Raw genomic sequence first — 22,936 nt, forward strand, 5'->3', positions numbered from 1 at the left:
TGTCCTGAACTTTTAAAAGCTAAATGTCGTATGATTAATGTGTACCCAGATATGAAAAATTCTAACAGCTGAAAAGAATTTTTTAAAAACAAAATGTTAAAAGCTGCTAGCTTGGGCTGACATCACTCTCCTTGACTCTTTCTAAATAAAAACTAAAAACTTTCAAAAAAGAGAGAGAGAGAACTCCAAAGCCAAGGTCTAAATTTACATGACAGTATGTCAGAGTTTAGCTTAGCTGAAGATAAAGAAAACTCTCAAGTAATTAATACGAAATCCTAATATCTGTCCAACTCTAAATTCTCTCTACTTGGAAAATAACCAGTGATTCTCTAACAACCCAAGAGATGGACTTCCTATTTCTCTTCTGCACATCTTCTACTGGCAAAACTAACTCCCTGAAGGCCCCAGTGTACGAAGTTAACTCTTTGGAATTCCCAGTTTGGGAGAACTATCAGTCATACCACCAGCATATTAAAGACAGGGATTGCTGCCTCCGGAATTACAATTAGCTAAGTATCCCTTAGTGAATGGCTCGTATGATAGACTAGAAACGGTGATTGTGTTTTAAAGGGCTATATTTTCCCCCAAATACCTTGCTTCCTTCATTTAAGCCCCTGGTGATCAATAGTCTATTTGAAGTATTGTGGCTTATTCTGCTATCAATAAACAATGACCAACTTCGGATCCGCCAGGTACAGTCTTTTACCAAGTTCTTTCAACTCTTCCTTCAAAATATACTCGAAATTCAGTCTTCCCATCCATTCTCTAAGCCAGCCCTCATCACTTTGTCTCTGTACCATTATAAAAAGCCTCTTTCATTTTCTCATCTCTCCACATTTCAGATGATTCCACCAGATTTTTACTGTTTTCATTGTATTACTCCCTTGGTTAAGAACCTTGACACTAGTGCTTCTGAGAAAGTCCAAACTCTTTTGCTTAACTTTTAAGGTTGTCTTGCTAACTCTAGTCTACTATTATCTAAACAGGTTTTCTACATAAGCCTGCAGCACAATCCTGGCCCAGAGCAGGGCTTAGTGGACAGTAGGTTACTACTCAACAGTTCAGACCTCGGCTCCAAGTGACTAAGGTTTTAGTATTTTCTGAACACACCATGCTCTTCCTGACTCTTAGTTTTTGCTTATGCTTTCTGTTTGGTGGGAAAAGGAAGAAAAATGGTTAAAAAATACATAGCATCCTTTTCTTGTAGCTGGTACGCAGAAATGACACCTTTCCTGGATTGTCTTCTATACCCTACCCATCTTTAAGCCCAGTTTGACTATAACCTCTTCCAAGAAGCTGTTTTACCAACTGCTCTGAGTGACACAGACTTCTCTCCAAATCTCTTTGCCTTATACAAGTAAAGTCCATGGCAAAAATTTTGCTGTACTCCTCTTTTACACATCCCACCCACCTTTGACAGAGTGCTGGAAAAATAGAAACTAAATAAAGAGAGGTCAGCTAATTGATCAGAGGAAAAGCAGGACACCCACAATTCACTAACTAAATAACCAGTCCCTAAATAATTGTAGGTCAGTTCTGCTATAAAATCTACCTTGACATCAAGTAGAAGTATGAGCCATAGGTGCAACACACAACTGCTTAGTGGTTTATATATGCCTCAATATTCCCCGATTATGCTAATTACAGGAACAAGTTGAGTGCTTAATTTGTATCAAGCACTTTGCTAAATGCTTTACCTATAAGGTATCATTTAATTCTTACAACAACCTTGTGAGTTACTACCATACACATGTTATGAGAAACTGAATTTCAGCAAGGTCAAATGACTCATCCAAGATCATACAAATATAATGGAGATGGTCTAGAAACCATGCTTCTCTAACTCCAAAGCCCTTTGTCCTTAACCTCTATGCTAAATTATGTCAGGAATATTTGTTAAAAAAAAATTGTCCTAAAATGACTGAAAGGAATGAGCACTACATTAGGCTCATAAGAAATGAACATGTCAACATTCACAAGCAAAGATATCTCCTTTCCTCATGGATTCTGCTTATTCATTGACAATAATAAATCCAACAATATGGAATTACTCCCCAAAAGTCCACCTTACTTTCCCTATTTACTAAGAAAGTCTAGAATGCTTTTCTCTCAAATGTGTGGTCTGCAGGGCACATGCACTGGAATTCAAAAGGCATGCACAGCTTGCGTGATGGCAAGTACTGCTCTGTGTGACACTCCACACGCTCCTTATTCAAGAATTCAGAAGGAGTGTCCCCAAATATCTGCAAAGCATCTTTTTGTGCACTCGCAATTTCATGTGCATGCAAAAATACAGAGTCCTGGGCCCTAACTATGCCTTAAAATCTTGCATTTGTAATATGCATAAACACAGGAGAGGGTTTTATGCTTCCTCTTAGAGAGGTTATGAACTTCCTGAATCAGAATATACAGGTATGGGGCCTTGGAACATGTATGTTTGATGTGTGCTCTCAGGTGATTATTTTAATCAGACAAGCTTGAGAAACACTGAATCCCCGGTCCTGCCTTAGATTCTTCAGTTAGGTACTCTTTCTAGAGATACAGAGACACAATGATCATAAGATAAAAATATCTCATTTTTGTAGATTCTTCATACCTTCACAAGCATCTTTTTGTGGGACTAGAGGATAGGAATTACTTAAAATAAAGTATAACCCCTTTTGAAGCTACTTATTTAAAAACATGAATTTCAAAGGTGGGCATTTCTGAGACATTTGAAAGAGAAGACAAAGATTGGAACAAATCAATCTAAACTGATTGATGAAAACATGCATGAGCTCCCAGTCAGGGACCAAGAGAGCTCAAAGGATGGTGACAAATTAATTACAAGTTGTACATCTTGTACTTTAAAAAAGAGTCTATTCATACCGCTCAAAGATCAAGATTCTCCTATCTTTTCTGTACATAAGTTAAATTCCATTAAAATGTTAATGAGGGAACAGTACATTTATCTGTTTAGCCCAAAATTATGATCTAATAATATTGCTTGAGATAAACAAGCTTCATATACTGAAACTTGCTCAAAGATCAAGATTCTCCTATCTTTTCTGTACATAAGTTAAATTCCATTAAAATGTTAATGAGGGAACAGTACATTTATTTGTCTAGCCCAAAATTATGATCTAATAATATTGCTTGAGATAAACAAGCTTCATATACTGAAACTTTCTTTGAAAGGCTGTTGATTGTTAGAGGACTCATCCTGCTCATATGGGACATGAGCAGAAGAAAGGAAATTACACATCTTCTCTCTCCCTGGATTTTGGTTTTGCATATGTGTGTCAAGAACTAGCCAGTTTAACACTGACTACTCCTTAAAATTTTGCACTTATGAAAATTATAAAAACAGGAGGGTCTTTCTATTCCCTTTTAGAGAAGCAACAACACAGAACAACAGAGAGAGTTCAGATTTCCAAATGTAGGAACCTGAGTTAGATCTAAACTCGATTTAGGTCACATTAACTGTATAATTTCTGGGCTTCAGTCTCTGTCTCTGTAAATAGAAAATGCTAATGCCTATGTTGCCTGGTAGTTTTAGAAGTCAGAAATAATATAGGTGAAAGCCTAGTGCAAAAGAGAAATACAATTAATAGCAGTTGTCATTTCTACACTAGGGTGGACTGAATTGCCTGTTGGGAGGATTTCTCCCCACCACTATGTTTCAGAAGGACCCCCAGGTATGGACACAGTACAACAGCAGGTCATATGAAGAGAATTGGAAAACCTTCACCTCTTCCTGCTCTGGAATACATTCTCTATTGGGAGCTATACAGTTCAGGACACTACAGAGTAAATGTGTCCCCTATGTAATCACCTGGTATAGTAACCTCAAACCTGCACTGGCCATGTGACATCAGACTTCACAGAGCCCAGCTCCTTACTTTGCATTATTTTGGAATTATCCTGTCCCTTTCCAATCATTACCTTTCAAAGCATCACTCCTACATTGGCATTGTAGAAGACAGAGATGATAGATAGACACATAGATACATGGATACAGATTCAGTCCTCAAAAGACTCGAAGTTTAAATGATAAAGTTGTTTGAGCATGTAATTTTAACAGATGACATTAAGCTAAGAGCAATGGCCGACGCCAGTGGAAGAGAGCCAAGTCTTCCTTTCCTCACCAGTATAACCTCCCATCACACAAGATCCCTTGTTCAAAGGTGCTGAAATTTAATATGTGTGTTAAGAGGTCACTGAGGGGAGCCGTGACGAAGGGATCTAAGTACGGCAGCCTCACCTCAGACCTTACTATTTCAAGAGGCTCCGCCTCACCTGTCCCATTCATCACTCCTGCTGGACACTTGTTTATTTAGCCGGAAGTGTGGGAGCACCAGTGAGAAACCAGAATTTCAAACTTAGGCTTCAGCAAATGTTGCTGGAACTGGGACAGTGATATTTTTATATTACCTAACCAACTGCCAGCTCTTCATAAACGTTTCCGCATGCAATTTTCACAATGACACACTTTGCTATCGTTAGAAATTGTTATAGCTCTATGAATTTTGTTCTAAAAGAAAGCTAAAATAAGGAAAGAAGAAAAAAAGAAAAAAGAAATGAGCTAAAACAACCAAAAGATTCAAGGTGGGAGAAGCATTACCAGAGGCATTTCTGGAAGCTACCACCTAGCAATGCATGATAAAATATCACACTCCCTATCATCAGGCCATGCAAGCATGCAATTATAAATTTTCCACAGAGGGGTGGAATTAGAAAAGATGACAAAAAGGTGGGACATGAGGGAGGTAGCCCCTTCTCCCAGAGCAGAATACCTGAGGCATCATTGAGGCTAAAGGCGATGCGTACTGGCTTATCGGCAGGTACCCTGGCTGTGCTGATCATGTGGGCACCTGCGCCTCGGTCTTCTCCTGGGTCTTCCAGCTAAAAGGACAAGAAAGAACTATTGTCACTTTGCCCAACATCATCACTCTGAACATTTACAGGCCATTGGAAGTTAGAGGGCAAATTTAAGAAACAATGCCTTCTTTTTTAAATGCTACTCCTAGTTCTGAGCTTCCTTTTCCTACAACAAAAGTATTCACCTGCCCCATTTAAAAATTTTTTTCTGGCTTATAAAAAAATTGCTTTGACAAAATACATCTAGAATGAATGAGATGTGGCAAAAATCCCTACCTTCCTCACTTTTTCAGTATCTCTTTACACTGACCAGTTCACTCCTGGCTCTTCAAGATCATATAGAGTGTTTTATTTTTAATTGAGGCAAGTAAAAAAGAAATATAGTCTTAGTAGCATATCAGACGGCTTCAGATTAAACTAGCTTTTCATGTTCAAAAGCCTAAATTGAATCTGAATTATTGATCTGAGAGTTGTAAAGAAAGGGTATCATGGAATCATTTAAAGGACACCAATGACCACAATTATCTTATGAATTTTATGGGCTTTAAATATCTGCTTGACTACCTGTAAATCTATCAAACATTTCTAACTTTGCACTTCTTAACAATGTACGATACAAGCAAAAGACAAAACTTAAAAATATCCTATTGATGTTCCACCCCATCTATTAAATTATCATTTAATTAGTGAACTAAGATAGAATTAATGGGAAAACATCCTACAGATAAGATGGGATAGGCAAAAATACATGAATATTTCTGTGTTATAATAAGAGAATTTAGCCCAAATACATTTTAACCAAGATATTTGATAATTTGATGCTCATAGGGACTCAGAAAAGATATTGTTATAAATACATGATATCTTTGCTATTTAAATACATATATTTAACTTTTCTATTTTTATTACTGCTTCCCTCAAACCTCTTACTCTCTTTCTCATGTAAACCAAAAAACCTGAATGATATTTTAAGGAAAATGTCTCTAAACATGGCAAAATATAAATAATCTCCTTAGGCATCCTTAGTGAGATTCTGGGAACTGCTTTAGCAGGACATTTTCTCATAGCATGTCTTCTGACTCTTTCCCATAACTTTTTTCTACCTAAAAATAGTGTCCAGAAAACTGAATTTTGTTTTTACAATTGTTTATAGAGCCAAAGTCAGTGCATATATATATGGAATTTAATTTAAACATATATATATATGGAATTGTCTTACCCATTATAATGAAAGAGAACATGCTTATGTTAAACACCTAGTATTGTCTTGTAGGAAAATCAGCAACTGTTTATCATCCAGTTAGAGTCATATTTGGCCCATTCATTTAACACTACAAATAGCAATGAACTCTAAAGCACTCTACTATTCATGTCACATAATTCTAAGTTAGAAAGAAATAGTAACATGAAACATGTAATTTAAGAAAGGGGTAATATAAAATTGCTGTTGCTTGATTCAGGATTTGTTTTATCTTAACTGTCACACACTTCTGTGTAGTCTCATCTTCTTGGTATCAAGCATTTTGTGAGCCACCTATTCCTGGAGAATAGCAAGAATTGACTCAAATTTAACAAAACAAACCATTGAAATCTCCTTGAAATTATAGCTAAAAGGAAAAGTCTGACTGTTACACATTGTACAATCACCAAACCACTTCATCATCACATTTACGGATGGAAGCTGCACTTCTCTTTTGGCTAAATCTCCCTACACTTTTGTGCACCAAAAAATAAAGCACAAGAGGTGGAAATTTGCCTCCAGAATTTTGTAAATAGATCTCTGGTACAGTTTCCAGCTATGGGAAATGGAAATGATAAACACAGCTAATTAGAGCTCCTCCCCTCCGCACCACAGAGAACATCTGTCTGCCTCCCAAAGGATGGTGGCGAGGTTGGGTGGATTTTGAGTTCCACACAGCATCGACCACAAGAGCCCCTAAACCAACTTGCCTTTCCATCACTCCACCTAGGGGAACGGACCACTGATTCCTCCTCTCGGCTGTAGGCTGTAACAGAGCTGTAGTTAAGTTGCTGGTGCTCCAAACATTTAGTTCGATTTTCACACCTGTTGCCTTACCTCACTTAGTTGAGTGTCTGCACTTGTGTAATCCAGGGCCAGCCACTGCCTTGGCCAGTCGTTGCCTTTGTGGAGTAAAGACTCAGTGAGAGACCAGGCTGCACCTGCTGCATAGCAGCCACTGACAATCTGAGGAGCAGAGACAGCTGTCAGGGCAGCACGCTGCTACCTGCTCTGCCCCAGACCCCAGCGTCCCACGGGACCTCCCTGTTCTGCTTCCCTCTACAACCCCTCTCTCCTTTCCTTCCCTCTCCAACAGCCAGGATGTTGTCATGCTTCTAGAAAAAGCAAGAGCAAAAGAAAACCCTCCTCCTGTCAGAGGCATTGATAAACAGCAAGTTGTAGAGAGTCCAAATGTTTTAATTCATTAGTCCTGGCAAACCTAAAATACAAACAGACTTGCTTCACAAGACAGGAATGTCTTCAGCATGACCCAATCGGTGTCTGTGTCTATTCCAGCAAACTGGCAAAGATAGCATGACTCCAGTCAGCAAAAATGTCGGCCACTCCAATCAGCTCAGCGAGACCCAGCCAACTTGGACAGGCCACAAGCCAACTCTCAGATGTTAGCAGCGATGATCCCGCTTAAGAACGTGAGCCTGAGGTTGAGCCCATGTTGGGCTTGATGACTTGTTTCATTCTACAAATGCAACCAACTGCAAAAAAAATAGTCAATGGTAAATAGGAATGATATATTAGGATTTTTCAACCTTTTTAACAACTATAAACCTGGATGTCATTAGCACTGAAAAATAGTTGGATCATAATGTTGAGGTTAAATAATTAAAAATAAACAAGGTTTAAGAGAATACAAAGACAAGCCACAGACCGGAAGAAAAATCTTTGCAAAACATGTGTCAGATAAAGGACTGGTATTCAAAATATATAAAGAACTTTTAAAACTCAACAACAGGAAAGAACCCAATCAAAAAATGGGCAAAAGTTCTGAACAGATGCATCATCAAAGAAGATAGAAAGATGGCAAGTAAGCGTATGAAAAGATGACCTACATCATATGTCATTAGGGAATTACAAATTAAAACAACAGCGAGGTACCCCTACACACCTACTACAATGGCCAAATCCAAAATCCTCCAACATCAAATGCTGGTGAGGATGTGGAGCAATAGGAACTTTCATTCCTGGCTGGTGGAAATGCAAAATGTTACAGCCACTTTAAAAGACAGTTTGGCAGTTTCTTACAAAACTAAACATATTCACACCATATGGTCCAGCAATAACACTCCTTAGTATTTACCCAAATGAGTTGAAAACTTTTGTTCACACAAAAACCTGCACACCAATGTTTATAGCAGTTTTGTTCATAACTTCCAAAACTTGGAAGCAACGAAGATACCCTTCTGTAGGTGAATAGATATACAAACTGTGGTACATCCAGACAACGCAACATATTCACAGATAAAAAGAAATGAGCTATCAAGCCACAAAAAGACATGGAAAAACCTTAAGTGCATATTACCAAGTGAAAGAAGCTAAGTCAAAAAGGCTTCATACTATAAAATTTCAACTATATGACATTCTGAAAAGGCAAAGTATGGAGACAGTAAAAAGATCAGTGGTTGCCAGGGGTTGAGGGAGAGATAAGGGAGGGATGAGTAGGTGAAGCACAGGGATTTTTAGGGCAGTAAAACTATGCTGCATGATACTATAATGGTGGATATGTGACTTATGCACTTGGCAAAACCCATAGAAAGAGTGAACTCTAATGTAAACTATGGCTCATCAATTTTAACAAATGTACCACACTAATGCAAGATGTTAGTAATAGGGGAAATTATAGGTGGGAGGGATGGGAACTATACTTTTCACTCATTTTTTTTCTGTAAAATTAAAACCACTAGAAAATATTCATTAAGTAAAAGGATTTATCATGTTTCTTTGATCTCATGAATGGGAGACCAATTTATTGTGATATACACAGCAATAAAGCTGTGTAGATTCAGACAATTAGAACATTCACATATAAACCTATTCTTTCCAGGAATTATTATTACTGTTTTGATGTAATTTTATGGTTAATAATATCACCTTACATAATGCATTATAATTTATCAAATGCATATTTTATCCACTATCCCATATTCACCTTCCAGAGAATCCCATAAGATACTCATGATCGTTATTGTCATTGATTTTGACAAATGAGCAAACTGGGCTCAGACAATTTAAGTAGCAGTCTCAAAGATAAATAATTATTACAGAATGAAGAACCCAGATAGGATCCAGGTTTTTAAATTTCTAGTTCATGCTATTTCCACTACACCACGATGCGTCCTGTATTAAAGATTTAATTGATTTTTTTAATTATGAATAAGTCTGACTCTCAGCTTTTGGCTGAATGAGACAAAGGTATAACTTTCTTCCACACCCCAGCACCCAGGTTCATCTGACACCAGCATCTGCATCATGAGACCTAAGTTCAACCTCAAGGAAATCAAAGTTGTGCATCTTATGTGTGCCAATGAGCAAGTGGATACAATACCTTGTCTGGCTCCCAAATTTGCCCCTGGCTCTGCCTTCATTAATGGTGGTGGTGAGGGCTGGCCCGTGGCTCACTTGGGAGAGTGCGGTGCTGGTAACACCAAGGCCATGGGTTCGGATCCTATATAGGGATGGCCGGTTGGCTCACTGGCTGAGCGTGGTGCTGACAACACCAAGCCAAGGGTTGAGATCCCCTTACCGGTCATCCTTATATAGGAATTAAAAAAAAAAAAAAAAGGAATACTGGTGGTAACATTAAAAATGCCAAGGCAATCGGTGACTGGAAGCATCTGAATTCCAGTGAAACTGACAGTTCAGAATGGAAAAACCCAAAATGAGGTAGCACCTTCCTCTTCTGCACTGGTGATCAAAGATCATGAGGAAACATCCAGAGATAGAAAGGGACAGTTACCTATTGAACACCATGGAAATATAACCTTCTGTGATGTGGTCAACGGCACCTATTCAGGGAACTCTCCAGAATCATTAAAGTGATCCTGGGGAGTGCACAGCACATGGGCTGCAATGTCAATGGCTACATCCCCATTACATAAAGAGAGGAGTGGTGGATGCCCAGTTGGTAAAGAGCTGCAAAGAAAAACACTTAATTAAAGAAAATCTTTTCCTTTGCAGCTTTGACAACAATGAGAAAGAAACAACAACAACAAATACATCTAGATAGTCTAAATGTGTTCTGCTCAAATTCTGATAATAAAAATTCAAGGTTTTCACCATCATAATTAATATTTACCAGCTCTTCTTTTCCCATAGGAGCAATGATGTATTTCTTGGCCCTTTATCCAAACACTTTCAAGAGAGTAACAAATCCAAAACCCAAGTGAAATCCCTTCCCACAACTGAAACCCAAAATAACTAAATGGTATTTTAAGAATTCAATAGAATTACAATAATTCAATCCAGAAAGGACATGTGTGTGCATCAAAATATTAACAGATTAACAGTATGTTTCCGGGTGGTAACAATATGTATAACTTTTATTCTTTTCAGCAGTAAATGTGTTTTTACTGTTATGTGAAAAGTTATTTTTAACTGTATTCAAGGATCTTTTCACATAATAAGCTCTTGACTTGCTTCTGAATTATGCCTATAATGCACTCATGGAATAGACTATTGTCATGATTATGTGATATCAATTTTTCAATATAATTCAATAAGCATTTTGTATTTTCAATATGATTCAATAAGCATATTTGTTCCAGGCTAGTGTTCCCAAATTTGCCTGATTACTGAGTTTACACCTTTTAAAAATCCCCATTCCCAGACTCTGCCAGTTACTCCATAGGTCTGGGGCGAATCCAGGATTCCGTAAATATAAAAAAGCGATTCCAATGGCAATGCACAGCACTTAGAGTGTGATTTAAAAGACATTTTCACCAACACTTTAAAGTTAGCTCTCTATTGCTATGTGGTACATGCAGCCTATATATCCAACAAAGAAGTATTTCATTATGGTGAAGTAATCAGTCTTCCTTTATAACCGAGGGTCAGCAAACTTTTTCTGTAAAGAGCCAGATAAGAAATATTTTACACTTCATGGGCTGTTACAATCTCTGTCACAACTACTCATTTCTATCATTGTAGCACAAAAGCAACCATAGACAACATGTATGTGAATGAACAAGCTCTGACTTTACTGACAAAAGCCAGAAACAAATGCACATAGCAGTGTTCCAATAAAACTTTATTTACAAAAACACACAGGAGCCTAGATTTGTCCTACAGGTCATAGTTTGCTAACCACTGCATTACCTTACTCCAGCATGAACATCCAGTGGACAAACAAGGCATAACTCTATCCATAGTGCCATATGGCACAGGCAGAGTCCTCTTGGAGAAAAAGAACTTCTCATTTTCTGCCACTCTCAGTTCCCTCTCTTCCATTCATTTCTCCCAACTCCATCCCCACAAAAAATTCCACTGTGTCGAATTTTCTCAGTTAGTGAAGCCAAAGTCCCAAAGTTATTTATTAACCCAACTTTTCTATAAAGCATTGATACATCTGTTTGAAACAAACACAAGTGAATAAATGCCTCTTCCAGTAGGTTCATGGGACTGCATGTGCAGGCCATGGTGACAAAGCACTGTGAAGAACTGCTGCACACTGTGAGCTGTGCTTATGCCAGTGTCCTATTGAGTGGCTCCTTCCTCTGCTCCGGACCCCAGTCAAGCCTCAGGTAAGATTTTCCAGGTTCCCAGAGGAGTGTCTTCATAGTCCTTACTCGTGATGTTATTTCTTTTTAAACCTGTTTGTCAGTATAACGGAAGACCACAAAGCAAGGATCGAGGCTCAGGAACAAAACAACAGTTCCCCCAGAATTTTTTTGCTAATTGACAAATAAAAATTGTATGTATCTATGGTGTAAGAATTTCTGATCACACATAGTCACAGTCTTTCATTTTAAAGGTGACTAGGAGCCATGTCTCCTAATCCAAGTTCACTTCAGGCTTAAAATAACAGAATGATCAACCTTATATCATTTTTGCCCTAAACCATTGAACCATTCGGTAATCTCCTAAAACGCTTATAAAATCAAATTTACAAATTTATAAAACCACTTATAATTTTTTTAAAAATAAAACAACAAATTGAAAATACAATTTAATCACATGAATTTAACATGACAGAATGCTTTCCTAGAATCAAACAGGTGCTCAGAACAGGAACATAGGACACATTCTGCAATGCAGCTTTGTTTGGACTGCTCTTCCCCCATGCAGCTACATGCAGGGTGACTAGGTCCTTGTGGGACTTTCTGTCTGAAACCTGCTTTGCAACTCATACTAGATTGGTGCCCATGACATCCTTGGCCATTATTATGAGGAAAGCACTGAGCACCTGCTGTTCATAAATGCGGATCTCCTTTTTTTCTAACCATAATTTACACACAAACACAACTCTCTTAAAATCAGAAGACCTAAACAGGTGTATCCTGAGTGCCTTTCAGACATTTCTGAAATGAGCTTCAGCTTTAGGGTCATATCTTTACTTTCTTTGTCTAACCATAATTTACACACAAACACAACTCTCTTAAAATCAGAAGACCTAAACAGGTGTATCCCGAGTGCCTTTCAGACATTTCTGAAATGAGCTTCAGCTTTAGGGTCATATCTTTACTTTCTTTAAGGAAACTCATTGAACTATTTCTAAAAATCCCAAACACTGAACTGTATGGCCCATTAAATGTTGTGGTCCACCACCTTTTAGGTGTACATCTTTACTTGAAATCTTCCTACTGCAAGAAAGGACCAAATGCCAACCAAACCCCTCTACCACCACCACTGTGAATGAGGGGGGAGAAAAAAAATAGTTTAGCTCAGGATTCTTTTAGTTGCAGGAGTTAAGAACCAGTTTGATACCTGTTTGAAGACCAAAAGGTATTGGTAAATAAAACGAGGAAATCCAGGGGCCTTCTAGTTTCAGAAGTGAATTTATCCACAGGCACAAATGATATCATCAGGAAACTGACTTCTCCCACCTCTTGAGTCAGCTTTCTTCTATGTTAGCTCTGAGGTGGAGTTTCCACATGAGGTTGCTGCCAGCTGCCTATACATATAACCTACCAACTTTACAAATCCAGTTGAAAGAGAAAATCTTGGGGCCGGCCCGGTGGCACACTCGGTAGAGTGCGGCCCTTGGGAGCGCGGCGGCACTCCTGCCGAGGGTTCAGATCCCATATAGAGACCGGTTCCCGCTCACTGGTAGAGCATGGTGCGGACGCGACACCGAGGGTTGCGATCCCGTCACCGGTCATGAATAAAGACAAAAAGGAAAAAAAAAAAAAGGAAAGAGAAAATCTTTTTCCTCAGAATTCCTGGGTAAGGTAGTCATTGGCCAAGTCTTAGTGCCACGTCCTTCACTGTGAATTAGGAGAAGCGTTCTTAAACAGATGAGGTCTGCACCATGGGACCAACAATCATGAAGTTGTGTAGGGAGGGAATTACTCCTCAAATTGATAAATTGATGGTAGAAAAAAGAGAAGAGAAGGAAGAAAGGAAGGAAGGAAGGAAGGAAGGAAGGAAGGAAGGAAGGAAGGAAGGAACAATTCTACTCTTAGACTTTTTAGATTTTTACCTGAGGAAAAAAATATACCTTACAAAAAGGATGGGAGGGAGGGAAGGAGGAAGGAGAAAGATGGACTCAAAACTTCTATGCTAATACCTTCAGGAGTAGAATATATCAGAGTCCCATTAAACGTTCTCATTTGAAATAGATGGTGAGAAATGAACTATGCAAATAATATGCACCAGGCATTCATCTAAGCTCTTCTCATACACATGATGTTATTTAATGCTCAAAACACCCTTTTAAGAGAGCTACTGTCATTCTTGTTTTATAGAGGAATAAATGGAGACATAGTTCCAGTGACTAACTTGCCCAAAGTTCCAGAGCTCATAAAGTATTTGAGCCAATGTGTTTGCCAAAAACAAATCTCTTTGTTGGCACACCAAAATCCTGTTCAAGGCTGTATTAGTCTGTTTCTGTTGCTTATAACAAAATACACAGAACTGGATAACTTATAAAGAAAATGAAATTTATTGCTTACCATTTCAGAGGCTGGGAAATACAAAGTCCAGGGAACACATTTGGTGAAGGCGTTGGTGGTGGTGACAGTGAGTGCAGCGTATCATATTGTGAAAATGGCATGGCAGAGAGAAAGACAGAATCTCTCTTCTTTTAGAGTCCCCAGAACCACGCCTCTGACCACCATTTTTAATCCGTTCACTAAGGCATGATCCTACAATATAATCACCTTTTCAAGTCCCCACCTTTCAATTACCAGAATAGGAATTCCCACCCTCTTTCCACTGTCACAGTGGGGGTCAAGTTTGGATGGGGGCACTCAATCCAAGTCAAAGGCATATGGCTCAAAGAGCCTTTGTAGGAAATGACTTTTCCAGTATTGCCAGAGTGGGAGTTTCGAGAAGACATTTCTTCATGAAGGAGAAATGCAGAGTCTCAGGAAGTTCCAAAAGGTTTGCTTATTTTAACGATTTAATACTGGTAGATACAAATCTGATTGCCTCATCCAATGAATAAAACCATGAGTTATTCCCTATGCAAAGAATTAATATGGAGACCCTACAATTAGCAATCAGAGAAAAACAGACTATTAGGGTGGAACGAGATCTTAATATAACTCCCTAAGGAAACTGAGGCCCAGGAAAAGAGAGTTATGCCTTTGGACTGGAGAGCAAAACAGAGGAGGATTCATGCTAGACATTCACATCTTGAAAGAGTCTTCCAGCATGACCATCTTCTTCATTAACTTTAATTTACACAGGAACAAAGATATACCAACCAAATATTGAAAGTAGAACAGGATCCTGAGAAAGTAGGGATTTACAGCATTTAAATTTTAAAGGAAAGGTAGAAGGGAAGCTAGGAAAAATTCCTAAACTCATTGATCTTTCTCACTCAGAACTTCATCTCCATGAAGAATTAGCCACCAAATCCTAAATCCTGTGAATTCTTCCTCAGAAATGCTTCACAACATCCAGGTGGTAACTTCATTCACCATTTAATCCGTCTTGACTCTCTTCTAGTTCATTCTCCACACAGCCACCATTGTTTACCTTCCTTTAAGAAGAGACATATGAGGGTCCAGCCCGTGGCTCACTTGGGAGAGTGTGGTGCTGACAACACCAAGTCAAGGGTTAAGATCCCCTTACTGGTCATCTTTTGACAAAAAAAGAAGAGACATGTGAATCGCCATGGCATCCTGGTGAATGAAAATCATCTGTTGAGCAGAGGCAGTTTTCAGGGACACTCATTCGGACAAACCCCTTTCAAGGTCGTCGGCAAAAAAAGAAGAGACATGTGAATCGCCATGGCATCCTGGTGAATGAAAATCACCTGTTGAGCAGAGGCAGTTTTCAGGGACACTCATTCGGACAAACCCCTTTCAAGGTCGTCGGGGGTCCCCTACAAAGGGTCACATCTGTAAAGTTTGCAAACATGAGATATTTCAAGCAGCAGTTAAGACTGCTGTCTCTTACCATTCAACTTTCCCTCTGTCACACTTCCTCTTGTGCTGGGTGAAAATGGAATCGCTGAGGGAATTTGGATGATTTCATTAACAGTAAGTTGAGTTGGGGAAACATTTACTATACATATATTTCTGTGGATCTCAGTCTCAGTATTTCTGGCTATCCCAGTGTAGAAATGGCTTCCAGGATCATCGCCATCACCCACTGTGCCAACTCATACCACGTGACAGCATGAAGGTGCGGGGCTGTCCATCATCGCATAGTAGTAATGCGTCCTAGAGGGCATTTACAACTTCATAGCCTTTATCTCAGGCAATATTTTGTGAGCTTCAGGCACTGCAAACCAAGATCCACATCCCTATTCCTAAAGAGACTTTGGGGTAAACATGGAAGCTAAAATATTTTCTATTTCCAAAACCCTACTGAAATGATACTAAAGTTTTTGTTATCTTTGTAATCATTTTGTTTGTTTATTTTTATCGTTTAGTTTTGCTTTTAGGCATAAATCCACAAGGATAGGGAGAATGGTAAAAGAGATAACAGGAACAAAATTTGTGAGCTGGAAAGCAGGTAGAAGAGTGGTAAAAAGTGGTTTAGTAGACCAGAGAGAGCTCAATCAAACTTACAGAGAGGAAAATTGAGAACCAAAACAGATTACACTACAAAACCTCCCAAAGCTCAGGAATTGGCAACAAGTACCTCTAAAAGTAAAGGTAAAGGAGGAGGTAAAAGTAGAAAGACTGGTTGAAAGATTGCTCAGAAGCAGTCAAATGCATAAGAAGACCACGACAAGACACCACTACACACACCAGAGTGATCAAGATGTAAAACACTGACATTAACAACACTTTAGTAAGAATGTTGAAAATCCAAAACGTTTATACATTGTCGAGAACATAAAACAGTACAACCAGTTCAGAAAAAAATTTGACTGCATCTTATGAAACTAAACACATACCTATCCAATGACGTGGCAATTCCACTCCTAGGTTTTTACCTGAGAAACAAAACATGTCTTCAAAAAAAGACACGTATGAAATGTTCAGAGCAGCTTTATTCATAACATCCTGGGTGTTCATCGATAGGAGAATAGATAAGCAAACTGCAGTATATTCATAGAACAGAACACTGTTCATCAATAAGAAAAGACTAACTACCGATACATGTAAAACACGGGTGATGGGTGTTCATCGATAGGAGAATAGATAAGCAAACTGCAGTATATTCATGGAACAGAACACTGTTCATCAATAAGAAAAGACTAACTACCGATACATGTAAAACACGGGTGAATCGGGTGAATCTCAAAGGCAGTTTATTGAATAAAAGAAACATTACACAAAAGAGCACACACTTTATCATTCCATTTATATGAAGTTCTAGAAAAAGCAAAACTAACTGATGGTGGGAAAAAAAATCAGAGGCCATTGCCTCTAGAGGGATGGGGGTTGGGATTGACTGGGAAAGGACATGAGGGCACTTTCTCATGTGATGGTGATGTTCTATATCAGGACAGGAGTCTGGGGTACACAGATCTATGCATTTGTCAAAACTCGGAGAATGTACACTTAAGATCTGTACATTTCATTGTATGTAATTTTTGTTTTTAATTTAACAAGTACATTCTAAGATGTTGCTGAAGGGGGCAAGGAAAGAAGGGGGGGCGGGTCTGACCCACGGCTGGCTCCTTTGCTGGCCTGGTTGTGGTGGGCAGTGGGTGAGGCTGAGGCCCACGGCCAGCCCTCATCTTCAGGGCCCCCCAGGGGCTTCTGCTCCCCAGCTGCATCTCTCCGGCCTCTGTATGTAAATTTTATATCAAAAGAAAAAAACTTAAACAAATACTGAATTCCAATGAATGACATGCATGCTTAAGTATTTAAGGGGGTATGTCCTGATGCCTACAGTTTACTTCAAAATGCATCAAAAAATAAGATGGATTGGTAGATGGATAGAGAAATGGATAGATGAAAAGTGATGGACAAAGCCACGTAGTAAAATGTTAATGGTAGAATCTAGGTGGTGAAAATACTGGTATGTACTATTCCTTTCAACATTCATATACGTTTGAAAATGTTCATAATAAAATGGTAGGGAAACAAGAAAAAAACTAGAAGATCCTCAGATTTCCTCCTGTACTCTGCTCAGTGAAGAGATCACTCTGCCTCACCCCCAGAGAAAATTGGTGTGTTCTTCTCTGTAGTATATAAAAAGAGTCTCAGATGGAAAACCACAAGACCCAGTAGAAGGAGGTGGGACATTACTGAAAATGGAGATTAAGAGAGCCTGGAAGAGTCTTCTCTGGAGAGTCTGACCAGCCAAAGAGGAAAGACCTGAGCATATTGACAGTGGAATTCACTAACTACTGGTGAGCCGGTATGCCTTAGAATGGTGCTCTCAGTTGGCAAGCCCAATTCACACTTCCAAAAATTTCTGAGTCTCTCTCTCTCTCTCTCTCCCCCCTACCCCCCCAACCCCATTCCTCTCATATATGAGCAAACAACCAAGGATGCCCACACATCTGACAAAAGTGTCTATCATGAGAAACAGAGAACAAACAAAATATAACTTGGAGGAAACAGAGACCTAACAAGAAGAAGAAAACATCCCCCAAGCTACCATTAACACTGTCACAGAAGTTGCACATATAAATAGGGAATATTCATAGAACCAAAAAGAGCTTTTAGAAATGAAAAACATGAGACCAAAAATAAAAAACTTAAAAGAAAAAGTGGCAGCGTGCTAACCTAATTAGGCACCAGGCAACTTACACTCATACTATTAAATGCCTTGAATGTGAGAAAAGTTTCAGCTGTAGCTCAGACCTTCTTGTGTATCAGAGAATTCACATGGAAGAGAAACCACATCAGTGGTCTACACGTAAGAGTGGCTTTCTCCTAGCTAAGGACTTTTTTGGCCAGCAGAAAATGAGAACACAAACAGAGGAGCTATGTTATAAATACAATGCACATGATAAACATTTCCACCAGAGCTCAGCCCTTCTTCAGCAACAGACAGTACACATTGGTGAAAAAACATCTATCTGTAATGTGGGTGAGAAAGATCTTGAGCTCTGCCCTCCCCATGCATTGGAAGCCTCACAAATGTCTTGACCAGACAAGAAGTATATTAGTCCGTTCCTGTTGCTTATAACAAAATACTTGAAACTGAGTGATTTATGAGGAAAAAAAATTTATTGCTTACAGTTTCTGAGGCTGGGAAGTCCAAAGTCCATCTGGTGGTGGTGACAGTGACCCAGGGGTCTCACATTGCAAAATGGTGGAAGCAAAGAGAGCAGAGTGAGCAAGAGAGAGAGGAAGACAGACTCTCCTCTTCTTTCAAACCCCTCAGAATCAGCCCCTGACCACCAGTTTTAATCCATTCACTACTGCACAATCCTAAAATCCAAACACTTCTTCAAGGCCTCACCTTTCAATTACCATAATAGGATTTCCCATCCTCTTAACAGTTACAGTGGGGGCCAAGTTTCTAATACATAAAACTTGAGGGACACAATTCAAGCTTCAGTGAGTTTCAGGGGGACGTAATTGAATCCACTACAAGAAGTTATAATACCATTTTAAAAATGTATTTATGTGTCAGAGAACTCATTAAGATGAAGAACCTTAGACAAATCTCAGACTTTCCTTAGAGCTCAGACTTCAGTGGGGACCAAAGAGCCTACAATTGTAGGAAATGTGAAAAACGCTTTGCCCAGAGAGGCACCTAATAAAACACCTTATCAGTCACTGAAATGAGAAACGCTACAAATGCCCTGAGTTTGGGAAAACCTTTAGTCTAAGCTCAAATCTGATCACTCACAAAAGGATTCATACAGATGGGAAAACTTACAAATGCATTGAGCATGAGAGAGCTTTCTAACAATGCTTCAACCCTCCTCATTGCAAGAGAATTCACACCAGAGAACAAGCATTATTAAATGCTTTCAGTGTCAACAGTGCTTCAGACAGTATGCACATTTTACTGGACATGAGAAAACCCACCCGGGGAAAAGCCCCAGCAAGTACAAAAAAGCTCTTAACAGAACTCTGGCTTTCTTACCCATCAGAGAATCCACAGTGGTGAAAAGGTGTATATTTGTCTCCAGTGTGGCAAAAGCATTAGTTGGAGACCCTTACTTGATGTATTAGTCTGTTTTGTGTTGCTTATAAAAAAAAATACACAGAAATGGGTAATTATAAAGAAAAATGACATTTATTGCTTACAGTTTCTGAGGCTGGGAGGTCCAAAGTCTATCTGGTGGTGGCAACAGTGACTCAGGGGTCTCACATTGCAAGATGGTAGAAGCAGAGAGACATGCTCTCTTCTTTTAAAACCCTCAGAACCATGCCCCCTGCCCACCATTTTTAATCCATTCACTACTGCACAGTCCTACAACCCAATCGCCTCTTCAAGGCTCCACATTTCAATTACCATAATAGGATTTCCCACCCTCTTAACAGTCACAGTGGGGGCTAAGTTTCTAATACATAAAACTTGGGGGACACAATTTAAGCTTCAGGGAGTTTTGGGGGGACACAATTCAGTTTACTACACTTGGGTAAGCACCCTCCTCCTCCCCACCAGAAAAAAAGAAAAAGCTAAGGAAAGACCTTACAAGTGTCTGAATTAGAAAACTTGTCAATGATCAGCTCTTGTGGAACATCAGGGAACTCACATAAGTGAAAAAAAACATAAATACATTGAGTCTATAAAAAGCTTTGCTAGAAGCTCCTATCTTATTGGGCCTCAAAGAATTCATTCCACAGAGAAATTTGCTCCAGTGAGAAATCTAATTGTGCATGAGAATCTATGTACATATATTATGTATGAAAGCTGTTCTCATAATTAGTTGACCGACACATGTGGTAGAGATGACTTTAAATGGAGTTAGTATGGAAATAATTTTTTACGTATGCAGAAACTTGTTCTGGGAGGAGCTAAGGTAGGTCAGAATAGCCCCGATGAGTAACTCAGGTAAAGATGCTTTTCTTTTATCTGAACTACTTAATGATTATCTTACTTTCACATTTTAAATTCAGAAATCAAATAAAGGAAAGTACAGAAAAAAAGGAAAGAAAAAGAAACAGTGGGACGTGAAGTTAAGAAAATTCCCCAGAAAGTAGAGCAATAAGATAAGGAAATGAAAAATAGAAAAGAAAATAATAGAATAATTAGAAAACCAGTGCAAGAAGTTCAACAACTAAACAACACGAATTTCAGAAAGAGAGAATAGAGAACACTGAGATAGGGAAATCAAAGAAATAATTCAAGAATATATTTGCAGAAGTGAAGGTCATAAATTTCCAGACTGAAAGTGCTTCCTGAGTGCCCACAAAAATGAGTAAGATATGAATCAAGGGACAGAATTAAAAATTCCCAAAACTAGAAACAAAGGATCAAGCTTCAAAAGAGGAAAAAAATATCTCATAAAAGAATCAGTAATCAGAAATTTCTGAAGTTCTCAATAACAACACCATAAACTAGAAGAAAATGGAGCTAATCTTCAATATTATAAAGAAAAACTTATTTCCAACCTAGAGTTTCATACCTGACCAAACTATCAATCAAGTTTTAGGATTAAGGTATTTAAATTTTTTTTATATCCTGTGCATGTTTTTCTGAAAGCTACTGGAGTCAGCCAGGAAAGAGGAAGCCTGGAGCACAGGAAACAGAAAGATCCAACACACAAAGGGTAAAATGACCTTCAGGACAGCAGTGAAAGGAAATTACAGAGTGACCTTGTGTGCCAGGAATAGAGCCCATCCCTAGGTCCCACAGAAGCAGGTCTGAAGGCCACAGAAATGGATGCATTGGAAATAAGAAATAGACTCTTTGAGTGATACTATATTGAAAAGAGATTTAAGCAATTGGCAGAAGGGCTAAAACTTTTTTCTTTTTTTTTTTAAATTTGTGACAAGGACTTCCAGTCAAGATGGCAGAATAGATGGTCCCTAGCATCACTCTCTCCCAAAAATCAACCGATTTTAACTATAAAAACATAACATCAAGTGCATATGAAATGGGGAGACGTCCAGCGGGGGAGACAGAAGCTCCACAGAGACCACATGCCCTGCGGGGCTGCCGTCGCATGATACGGCAAATAGGCTTCACCGCCGCCACCCGGCTCCATTCCCAGCCCAGCCCCATGCACACAGAGTGGGAAGACGTCCAGCAAGGGAGGCGGAGGCTCCACAGAAACCACACACCCTGCGGCGCCGCCACTGTGTGATCCAGCAGGTAGGCTTCACCGCAGGAAACCGGCTCCATTCCCAGCCTGGCCTAGTGTGCTCGGAGAAGGGAGACTTCCGGCAGGGGAGGCGGGAACTCCCCGGGGACCTCACTGCTGCTGCACGATCCAGCAGCCCGGCCCAATGCATACAGAGCACAGAGTCATACAGCAAGGGAGACAGAAGCTCCGTAGAGTCCACACACCCTGTGAGAGGGCCGCTGCCACGTGATCCAGCAGCAGGTAGGCTTCACTGCTGCCACCCAGCTCCATCCCAAGCCCAGCCTAGCGTGCACAGAGCAGGGAGACATCCTGCAGGGGAAGAGGAAGCTCTGCAGAGACCACACACTCTGTGGTGCCTCGGCGCATCCCAGCAGCCCGGGCCAGACTGCACAGAACAGGGAGAAGTCCAGCATGGGAGGTGAAAGCTCAGCAGAGAACACACACCCTGCGGTACCACCCCGTGATCCAGCAGCCCGGCAGAGTCCAAGCTGACCAGAGAGGTGGCTCCCTGGAGAGGCCCAAGACCCGAAGCAACCACAAACGCAAGGCTCTAGTGGCCAACTGAGCAGTCACTGAGGTAGCCATACCAAATTGGCAACCACAGCAACACCTTACTTAGTCAATAGTGTCAAACCTGTGGACTGTGAAACCCCCTGCCACAATGACTAAACGTAAAAAAAAAAGACACCAGAAATACAAAAAATCAAAAACCACCAAAGGATAATAACTCTCAAGCTCTAGATCCTATAGAACAAGAAGCCCTTGAAATGACTGACAAGGAATTTCGAGTGATAATTCTAAGGGAACTGAATGAGATACAAGAAAACTCAGCTAGACATCATGATGAAATGAGGAAAAGTATACAGGACCTGAAAGATGAAATGTACATGGAAATCAATGTCCTGAAAAAAAAATGTAGCGGAACTTGCCAAACTGAAGAAGTTATTCAGCGAAATAAAAAACACAATGGAGAGTTTAACCAGCAGGCTTGCAGAGGTGGAAGAGAGAACCTCTGAACTTGAAGATGGGCTGTTTGAAATAACACAAGCAGACAAAAAAATAGAAAAAAGAATCAAAGACATTGAAGAAGATCTGAGAGAGATATCAGACAACCGTAAGCACTCAAATATCTGAGTCATGGATATTCCAGAAGGGGAGGAAAAACGACATTGCATTGAAAGCATATTCAACAAAATAGTGGCAGAAAACTTCGCTGGTATAGGAAAAATCACAGATCTTCAGATCCAGGAAGCTCAACG

At 39.6% G+C, this 22,936-nt stretch overlaps 1 protein-coding gene across 1 annotated transcript in view; it reads right to left on the reverse strand.

Annotated features, from left to right (window-relative positions):
• The window catches only part of LOC103606365 (MAP3K7 C-terminal-like protein), a 42,755-nt gene extending 35,387 nt beyond the window's left edge, over positions 1 to 7,368 (reverse strand). Inside the window, exons 1-2 of the mRNA XM_008590975.1 lie at positions 6,938 to 7,368; positions 4,776 to 4,884 (exon numbers count right to left, since the gene is read on the reverse strand). Of these exons, the coding sequence (XP_008589197.1) occupies positions 4,776 to 4,845 (70 nt within the window). The 5' untranslated portion in view covers positions 4,846 to 4,884; positions 6,938 to 7,368. The remainder of the gene's footprint in view (positions 1 to 4,775; positions 4,885 to 6,937) is intronic.
• Positions 7,369 to 22,936: the final 15,568 nt, after the last annotated feature.

Source organism: Galeopterus variegatus, unplaced genomic scaffold, assembly GCF_000696425.1.
Source record: "Galeopterus variegatus unplaced genomic scaffold, G_variegatus-3.0.2 Scaffold6526, whole genome shotgun sequence".
Taxonomy (NCBI): Eukaryota; Metazoa; Chordata; class Mammalia; order Dermoptera; family Cynocephalidae; genus Galeopterus; species Galeopterus variegatus.